This window comes from Xiphias gladius, chromosome 10 (assembly GCF_016859285.1).
Source record: "Xiphias gladius isolate SHS-SW01 ecotype Sanya breed wild chromosome 10, ASM1685928v1, whole genome shotgun sequence".
NCBI lineage: Eukaryota > Metazoa > Chordata > Actinopteri > Istiophoriformes > Xiphiidae > Xiphias > Xiphias gladius.
Window position 1 is genome coordinate 12,429,837 of NC_053409.1, and position 10,517 is coordinate 12,440,353.

The 10,517-nt window shown below is 42.7% G+C and overlaps 1 protein-coding gene across 1 annotated transcript; it reads left to right on the forward strand.

The window, feature by feature from the left end:
* Window positions 1-3,018: 3,018 nt before the first annotated feature.
* On the forward strand, window positions 3,019-8,960 carry entpd5a (ectonucleoside triphosphate diphosphohydrolase 5a). The gene is made up of 13 exons (XM_040137993.1): window positions 3,019-3,448; window positions 3,877-3,956; window positions 4,290-4,433; window positions 4,859-4,934; window positions 5,486-5,521; window positions 5,973-6,061; window positions 6,170-6,249; window positions 6,385-6,446; window positions 6,549-6,650; window positions 7,328-7,471; window positions 7,587-7,643; window positions 8,545-8,660; window positions 8,877-8,960. The coding sequence occupies exons 1-13, from the start codon at window positions 3,019-3,021 to the stop codon at window positions 8,958-8,960; spliced, it is 1,500 nt and encodes a 499-aa protein (XP_039993927.1).
* The last annotated feature ends 1,557 nt before the right edge of the window (window positions 8,961-10,517 follow it).

Here is a 10,517-nt window from a genome sequence, read left to right on the forward strand (position 1 = left end):
AACCAGTAAGATCAACGTAAATGCAGTTGGCTTATATCTTTGAAGAAGCTCGTCCAACAGAAACAAGGTAGAGTTAGCACAGGTCATATTCAAGCTTGAGACCACTGAATTCTCACGATCATCTCGTTCAGCTTTCTGCAGGAGCATGACAGTGTCCAGTGTAAATTATTCATCAAACAAAAAAGTAGATATCACAAAAGTGTTGGGTGTAGCTACTGTAAACTGAATCATATAGGATCGCTCTCTGCTCTGGCATCACGAACAGAGGTTGAAGACTAAATTTAAAGGTAATTACTATGACAGTGAGGAGAGAAAACTGAAATAACCCTGAGCCTTTCAAAGCTGTCATTATCATTGGAATTGTAATGACAAGGTTTGGGTCTCTTCAATGGACTTTTTGGGGTAGGACACCCACAAACATGGCATTCCTGAGGGTAACATTGCAGCATATTAATGATATATTGCACAGAGCAGATTACAAAGCTGGGGTCCTTTCACATGCTTTACGGTTTCAGTTAACTTGAAATAAAATACCAAACCTTGTCTTGAAACTACTTCTTGTTTAAAACATTGTGTTTGTAATGTGCTGTGTCATGTTGTAGAGGAACAGTTTACATGCAGTTTACACAGTAGCAGTGCACATTTGGAAGGCATCCTAACACAATTTGGTAATGTAGATTTTCCATTAGATCTGTTAATTTATTAGAGTGAATTTTTGATTTTTCTAAAATTTCTTGTTTAAAACCTTAATTCATATGAACATTTATTTGGAGATCCTATTGTATCACATTATAATGGCAAAGTAAAGTAGGTGTGAGTCTAAAACTAAAAACATGATTCGAGCACCAAATGCCCTGAGGTGGATTATAGCTAGCCAAACACTGAACGTCATCCATATTAACTGCTACATTAACCACAGGATGTGTTGGAACATTAACAGCAAGAAAATAACTATCAACAATTTCCAATTGAACACACACTGCAGACGAAACTTAACTGTTTTAATATTTCTGATGGGCCATTTTTATTCAGGTTTTATTAGTCATATTATCATACTGTTAACATACAACCAAGACATCTATGGGCACTAGTCAGTGAGAGGTCCTGCATGCGTATGCTTTGATAGGGGCGAACGACCATTCTGGTGAGCCACAGGCTTGAAAAAAGTAGCCACAGTATTTAGAAAAAAGGAAGGAGGAAAGAAAGTCCAATATTTTTAGTCCAAATTACAGTGTTGGAACAGTGCTTTGCACAGTCGAGTGTCCTGGGAGTGGAGTGGCATGATGGGTGAGCGCTGGGGCCAAGCCCCACCCTCCCCACATTGTCCTCTCTTTGGACTTCCTGCACTCTCTTGTGTCCGTCTGCAGGACCTCTGCCCTCCCCTTACCCTCCCGGCTGGGCTAACTGACAGCTCGGTTTCTGCGTCATTCGCCCGCTGCATGAGGTGAAGGTGAAGTCTCTTATTAGCACATGTTAAGTCAGTGTTGGGACGGGGTCCATTCCCCAGGGATGCCTCGATTGCTAGACTACCAGCGCCTCCTATTCAAGATCTATGTCTTATATCTGTTGATACAAAGTGGGTGAAAAATCTCCCAGCCCAGTACAAATTTCAGTTCGTGTAAGGTCTCTGAGTTGATCTGCCTCAGCGCTCCACTGCTGTTGGATGTCGTTGATGCCTCTGCATCCCTGCAGTTAAAGCCAATAACTCTGAACATTACATGAGAAAGCATTAACTGATACACTACATCATGGCTTATGATGTCGTGCCAGTCACCCACCTAGAGCAGAGAAACAGCCACTCATGCTATTCATGCATTTTCTCGTGAAACGTGCCGTGGTGCCCAAATATTTTTCCCTTGGAAAGCCTGTGGTTGACACAGGGATGAGTGGGAGAAGGATGAATGCTAACATTCTTTTAAGTTTTATGCCAGCTGGAGTGCAGGTCACATTTGCATTTTTTAAGGTCGGTGAAACTGCTGCAGTGGATTTAATGTGGTGATTATTGCAGGATTGTGGAGGGGAGGTTAAGAGGACTTTTTTTTTCATACATGCATGATTCATTCAAGTTACTGAACATGATTTAGTAGAGGTGGTAATACACAATAAGACATTCCATTCTAACCAGAATGAGTCACACTCTCAGTCAGAAATCAAGTATTTTTCTTGGAGTTTCTGTATCATTTATTTTCTTTCCCAGAAAGCTCTAAACTATTTAAACAGAGCAAAAGTCACAAGCGCTTACCTTTTAAAGGTACATTCCAAAATATTGAAGAAGGTAGAAAATTGTAATATTTAAATGGCTACTTTTAAAACTACTGAAATGAATTTCAAAAGCTACAGATGTGCCTTTATAACTGCTAAACAGAAACTTATATCGCTCTGAATTCAGGCAGCAGCCAAATTTGAGCACTTGTCAAGTTGTGAAAGTCCAAAGACCTTCAGGGTGAAGGAATATCTGAGTCAAGTTCCTATATAAGTCTTCAATACACCCATAAAAAGTATTTTAAGGCCATTTCTTCTGAGTTTCTTCACTGTGAAGCATTCATAACCATTCATTTTGACTTCTTTATAAAGCCCATCCTCCTTTTCTAAGGGGACTTTTGGCTCCATAATAACCAGTAAAGATGGGGAGGGGAAAAACATAGCCAAAAATATCCTCCTCCTCTGAAAAAAAAAAAGTGGGAAAAGCTGTTGGTAGGCAGGTAGCCCGTCTCCAGCGCAGCTCGCAGGAGGGGGGGACTCCTGATGAAGTTGGGATGGACCGCCACAGGATTGGTGGACGGCTACTCTCGGTGTGGCCCCATGCCAAGCCCTTATGTCTTTATATAGTGTAAACAGATGACCAGACAGTCCTGAGTGTGCATCGCATCCACTCTGCGTCTCTCCATCTCCACTGCTCTCTCTTCTGGGCCTGTCTCTCAGTCTTTCGCTCCAGCATCCACCAAGGCTCCCTCTCCTCAGCTCGCCTCCTTCTCTCTTGTTACTCCCGCTCTCTTGTCTCCCCGCCGGTGAAAAACAATGGCAACGCCGAGCCTGCTCCTCACTTTATCCGTGTGGCTTCTGCTTGGGAGCCTCACAGCGGAGGCAACTTACTACCGGCACCACCGCTACGTCCCCCACTTCTACCGCTACCGGGAGCAGTCCGCCAACACGGAGAACCTCCTCCCTGAGGTCTCCGACCCGGTGCCCGAAGTCTCGCAGCCCGGCGTGCCGACCTACCCCGAGATCCCAGAGGTCTTCCACCCGGCGCCTGAAGTCATCCCGCCGATACCGGAGGCTTTCAACCCGGTGCCCGAAGTCGTGCATCATGCACCTGAGCCGCACCAGCCACACCAGGCTTACCAGCCGTCCCCTGTCAACGTGAGCCGGGTTTTCTATGGGATCATGTTTGACGCTGGGAGCACAGGCACCAGGATCCACATCTATAAGTTCATCCAGAAAGACCCAGGTAAGTGCACCACTCTCTCTCTCTCTCTCTCTCTTCCTCTCTCTCTCTCTCTCTCCCTCCCTCGCTAAACCAATAGCAGGGCTTTGCACATGCTGCTGGCTCCCACTCCGTCTGCTTGCTGTTAGGTCATTCACTGTGCGGTGCAAGGAACAACATGCCCTGGCAAAGTGCACGGGCAATACAGCTTCTAAAAGTAGCCGAGGTGCACATTTAATTTGCCTGTCTGACTCAGCTGTGTAGGAAGCAGACCTCTCAAACTGAACCGGGATGTAGGTCAAGTGCTACAGTCTAAATATCACAAGTGGCAAAAAATATATATATATAATATATAAATATATATATATAAATAAATAAAAATAAAAACTCTGCAATTACATGTGCTGAAGTTTTCTCTGGTTTATGCTCTGTCTTCTGACTTCTGTTTTCAGTCGAGCTGCCAGTTCTGGACAATGAAATGTACCATGCAGTGAAGCCCGGGCTGTCTGCTTACAAGGATAATCCTGAGGAGGTATGTACGTGTGTTTACGCCAACACTTATTATTAATTATCAGGTATATTAGGGAGTTGTTCACTGTCTGCAAAACACCAAACCACTGGGATTTTCTTTGGGTTGGGCTCATGTGATGTAAACATCGTGTAATTACAAAAAAGCCTCCTGCTGATGCCGTCACTACTGCCCACTTCTTTCTATTGTATTTACCTCCCTTTGACTTCAACAAGACCTTAATCACTAAATACTTATCTTAGGTTGACTATGAAATATCTGTCTGTCTTTCTGGTCTCCCGATTGGCCACAAATGTTAATTCTGCTGCCTGTGCGCGATTGCCATCTCTTCTGCAGGGTGGCAACACTATCCGCCAGTTGCTGAAGATTGCCAAGAAGACAGTCCCGGAGGAGGAGTGGAAGAGGACCCCCGTGGTCCTGAAGGCCACAGCGGGTCTGCGTCTGCTGCCTGAAGACAAGGCTAACACTCTTCTGAAGGAGGTGAGGCACGTTTTCTCTCTGCCCTCAGACAGTTTGGCACAGACAGCACCCGTCCCGCCAAGGAACAGGATGAGAAACCACTAAGTGCTTACAAGTGTCACTGTAAAAAAAAAAAAAAATAAGGAAGCATGTCTGCCAATTTGGTGGCTATCATGTTGCAAAAAACAGCTGTTGTGGGGTTGTGTGGTGTAACCATATTTGTCAGTTAAAGTATTAAATCCAGGCTACTGTTCCAGCCATGTTTGTGGCTGAGTTACTGTATCCGTCACTCTTAAACAGAAAAGACACAGCTTGTCTTCCAGAGCCTGGATAGACACTATCTTAACAACAGCAGAGTGTTTGGCTGTGCAGTTTAGTAAAATGGCACGTTTTAAGACCGAGTTAGTAGATCATTCCAATGAAACGACGATACATGTATTCCACAGGTCCGAGACGTTTTCGATGAGTCTCCTTTCTTCGTGCCAAACAACAGTGTTTCCCTCATGAACGGAACAAATGAAGGTAGGTTATCTTGTAATGATAATGCACTGTAAATACTCCACAGAAAACACAACAATTTCATCGTCCTCAAAAGTTATGATTTCGGTGCAGTTTGACTGAGATATTGTCGGACCAGGTGCTTTAACTGCCTCAATCACTGGAGATGTACCAAACAGCACTGCTCTCATAAATTCTTTTTACAAGAGCTCTGTCACCACCTCATTGAGACAAATAAATATGCCTGTGTGAGTCGCTGTTCCACGCCCAGTAATTAAGTGCGATCTTCCACATCACTCATTAAGACACCCTCACTATGTTATGCTTCATCATACACTATTCGCCGTTCATTATCCTCACTTTACGAGTGCAATAACTTGACATCTGACACAAGTGTAATTACCTGGGCTGGTCTGCAATCCAACATGTTGTTGTACTAACGCTGGTACTTTAATATCAGCCTAATGGAGGAGAACATGACTAAAAGTCATCTCCAGTTTATTTATGTGAGCTTGAACATGTTTGCTTGTCAGGTTTTTACTCACGCAGACATTTTCACCCGTGTGTTGTTTTAGGAGTCCTCGCCTGGGTCACAGTGAACTTCCTCACAGGTAAGACATGGCTTGTGTTTTGCTACGGTAGTGTTAGTGGTTAGGAGGCTCATATCTGAGGCTCCAGTGTACACAGGAGTCCAGCAGTGAAAGACTCTTGTCTCCTGTCTGAGGTCATAGGCTTGAATCCCTGGCCCCACGCAGGTTGCAAAAACAAGCAATATTTCCTCACATTTCTCACACAGCTATGGTGCCGTGAAGTTTATTTTAAACAAAAACCTTAAGCTTTAAACCAATAAGGTATTTTGCCTCTTGGTCGGCACAGACGTGATCTGTAAGCATGCATCCTTCTGACACTAGTGGTTGTAAAAGGAACAAGTTCTAAAATTGGAGATAAAGACACAAGATCACACATTATGTTTGTTTTTTGTACTGATGATGAATAGCAGCTTATCATAAGTTTTTCCTTCATCCAGTGTGATGAGTTTAACTTTGTGCTTATTTGCTGTAGGTCACTTGTACTCCAACACAAGGAAGACGGTGGGGATCCTGGATTTGGGTGGAGGATCTACACAAATCACATTCCTTCCCAAGTCAAAGGTTAATTAAATTTTTGATGTGGTAAATACGTCTATTTAGAAATGTTGTCACCAAAAAAAAAAAAAACCAACAAAACACACAACTAAACATATGATTTTTGTTCAACAGAAAACGGTTCAGTCAGCTCCCCCCACTTACATTGCCAGATTCCACCTGTTTAACAATACTTATCAACTCTACACACACAGGTAAATAGCAGACAAAGAAGCTGTGTTCTTTATTGGTTTGGTTTTGCCCATGAAATTCACTTATTAGTATTCTGTGGAGTAAAGTATGCGTATCTATCTAAAAACCTACCATAATTGTATGTCACCATCACGCAGTTACCTTGGAAATGGCCTGTATGCAGCTCGACTGGCAACTCTTGGGGCACTTGGAGCTGATGGTAGAGTTTCTAGTACCTTTTACCGCCTTTTTGTTTGCACTCATGCTCTCATAGATGTAGTCAGTGGAAGATGGCAAACAGTGTTTTATTTTGTTTTCCCAGGTCTAGATTGGAAAGTCTTCACCAGTTCCTGCCTCCCGAAAAAGTTCAGAGAAGATGTGACTTTCGGAGGAACCACCTACAAAGTTAGCGGGATTCCAGACGGTAAGATAAAAGCACTCTGAGGTTACGATTGCCTTCCCAGTACCTTGGATCCAGTGATCCGTGCATTCCTTTCTTTACAATGGAACACAATAGAGTACGGTACAATAGTCTTGCAAGAGAACATTTATCCGCAGAAGTTTCGGTAACCTTGGCGCCAAATGCATGTTTTGTCATCCTCTCTCTCTCTGTTTTCCCTCTTGAACAATTATACTGCAGTCAACCTTGTATTTAAATGAAAAGAAAACTGTCAGTTAACTTCACAAATAAGGTAGTCACTCCCATACCACAGTCAAGTAGCCAAGAGATGCTGGGCTTGACCTGAGTTGTTATTTTTTTTGTGTAACGAGTGGCTTGATCTGGACCGCTTACAATTATGTGGTAAAAATAGACGGCGCTAACTGCTGCCCTTGTCAGCCCATGGTTCTGCCAGTACAGCTGTACCAACCATACCCATGGGGCTGTGTGAAACTTGTCCTTCTGGGGGTTCCCTTGTACCTTATCTGGTGAGCCCCAGTTTCAACCCATGGCCGACCTCAAGCTCAGGCTCCAGACTATCCCGATTGCATTCCATGCGTTGCTGCCTCCATGCACCTTTAACTGACTTTTCACTCCACGTTTCATGTTTTAGTTAAAAGATTCTGCCACCGAACCACATCTTCTACCTTGTCTTTCTTCAGGCTATGCAGGCTATAAGCTTTGCTACTATGAGGTGATGAAGGTAATCAAAGGAATAGTGCACCAGCCTTACGAAGTGAAGGGCAGCAGTGTCTTCTACGCTTTCTCCTACTACTTTGACAGAGCTGTGGAGTCTGGCCTCATCGGTGAGTGGGCACAGACCGAAGAGTAACCTTCCAGTGCCATTATCTTTCATGCTAATTATCATATTTTCCACAAAGCAGGTATTCAAATTGCATGTTTTTTTTTCCGTCTGCACAGATGGCAGTCGAGGTGGTGTGGTTGAAGTTAGGGATTTTAAGAAGAGAGCCAAGGAAGGTAAGGGTTACATTTTATCTTCTCTAGGGTTGAATAAACTTTTGTACAAAACCAACAATCTTACAAGTTATATATATATCAGTCATCCAACCACTGAAACTTCATTCAAAACAGTCTATGCTCTAAAGAGCGAAAGCACCAAAGCTTGTTTGTGCCCAAAACACTCCAGTGGTGCCGAATAGGCGCAGCCTATCCTTTCAAAAAAGAATTCATTACACTAGTAAAATGTAACTGATTATTTGTTAAAATGTGTTATGGAGATGGAATATAAGATTAATGTAGTTTATTGCAGTAAATATGTGACAACATCACTATAAAATGTTTGAGTATGTTTAACTGATACACACCATGCTTATCAGCTCAAGTTTGTGACACTTGCAAGGTCCACATAGAACCAGATTTACAGCAAGCTGGAATGAGTTGGTGTGTTTTGTAAGGCTGTTTGTGTTGTGAGAAGACTGTCACATGGTCTCGAGGAACAAGTCTGGCTCAGGCTGAGCTGAAGATGTCTGTCTGGCCCAGGCAGGAGGGCAACTGACAGCCACACACCACCTGGGGGCTGACACATGCTGAAACACACACACACACACACACACACACACACACACACACACACCCACACAAACACACACTGTGTGCTAAGCTGTTTAACACTGCTACCCACCCACAGCCTTGTGCTGACCCTCAGCCATTCTTCTCGCACCTCCTTGCTCATTCAGCCAAACAAAACAGAAAGGTCATCTTTTAATCATGTAGCACAGGGGTTAGAAAAGGTGTTTTTTTGTTTGTTTTTTGGTTTATACATGGAACATGACTCTATTATATGATGCAAGAAATGCTTTTTTTTTGTCAGATGTATGTGAATGTCGTGTCTGAAACCCCTGGCTTTTTGTGTTTGCAGTGTGCAACAAAATGACCAAATACCGCGCCATCAGCCCCTTCCTCTGCATGGATATGACATATATCACCTGTCTGCTAAAGGAGGGCTTCGGATTCAAGGACAACACTGTGCTGCAGGTGAGCAAATCAGATCCAGGTTACTTTTGACAGTGGATGTGGGAGTCAAAGAAATACATAATATGAAAAGCTGCACGACAAACCTTCATATTCTGGCTGTACAGTATTTCACGAGACTTAAACGTGCTTTTTTAAAACTGCATGTAAGTAGGTGTAGGAAATGGGTTGCTTCTTCGTGGTTTTTGATGGAGATCCTCCTCTCACTCTGTTCAACAGCTTGCCAAGAAGGTGAACAACGTAGAGACAAGCTGGGCCCTGGGGGCAACCTTTGACTACTTCAGAAACCTCAACATCCAGTAAGGCCAGCTCGCTGTCACTGCAGCCGGCACTGAGAGGGACAGTCTGTCACTGTGGAGCTTCCCTTCCTCCATCCACCCTCGACCAGCCCGTCCCCTCACAGTCCCACCACGCTTCCTCACCCACCATGCCCCTCCTCTCTTCCTCAACCTCAGCACCCTGCGAACACTCCGAGAACTGTTGAAAAAAAAAAAAAATCACTATATTTTTATAAGGCCAGCTATTTCTACTGTATGTTGAGCTCATAACTGGTGGGCTGACTTTATTTTTGTAAAACGTTTACATTTTTTGATTCCTTATGGGTGTTCTGATCTGAAATGTCTTTCTGCCCTACCTGTAAAGTGTGTAGAGGGTAGTTTAGAAGCAATACAACCAGTCATGGTACCTTGTACCATGGTGCTTACTGTGGTCCTGGTGTGCACTGTACAGTACAGTGGAAAACCTTTTAAGAGACTAGTTGCTGGAAGTGCAACCATAGTGGTCTATCTAAATGCTTGTAAATCAATCTTCTTTTTATTCTAGCAGTGAATTTTATCTTTCAGGACCCTAACTCATTTGCCCCTAGCCTCTGAGAAGTCAGACATCATTGGAAATCAAGCAGATGAAACCCATACAGCTTCTTTTCTTCAACTTTGCACATAACACTTTATTTGCAGACATTGCAGCTAGGACGTGATCAGATGCTTTGATGTCGACTCAAGAGTTGTACATATTCATTAGTGTTGGATTCATCATGACTTGGGGGAAAAGAGAACACTGTGGGGAGATTGGTGCCTCTCACAGACTGTGTTGTACACCTTTTACAAGTATGAGGTTAATGCCTGTATTTTTAAAGTTCAGCCATTTGTGTTTGTTTTGTCTAGAGCTGAAAAGACCTTATCAAGCAGGGCTAAATTGCAGGGGCCCCAGGTCTGAACTGTATTCTAGACTAGCAAATGAAAAACCTCTCATCAGGGGTAGATAGTGCATTCAACAACATAATTTACAGCCATTAACTACAACAGAAATGTAAAAAAAGGTTGAAACCCACAACTCCTTCACTTGTTGCTCAAAAACATTAGTAATATTGAATTCTGTTTGTAATTTTTCTTGTGAATTGTACAAATATTTAATTAACTGAAACTTAATCTAATGTAGAGTATTTTAATTATCATCAAATACTAAACTCTTTGAATTTGTGTAACTGCTCTCTAAGCCATGCCTTTGCTGTCTTTTCAGTATTCAACATGTTCAATAACTACTGCTGTATATACATAATGTAAACTTCTACTAGTGAAATCCTTTGGAAAAGGAACCTGCTTTTACATTGCAAAAACTTTGTGCTGCACAATTGCTCAGAAATGCCTCTATGTTCATCAGTATGAATAACCTGATGACTGACTATGTAAATTGTTTTTATTAAATCCAGTGGAATAAGTGTATACTATACGTGTATGTTTTAATAAAAACATGAAAAGTGTGTTTTGTGTATAGTTATACTTTGTTTGATCAAGACAGTTCTTTTTATCATCTTTCAACACTGAGGTTATGAAATTCTGTGACTGTACAGTCTACAGTTTT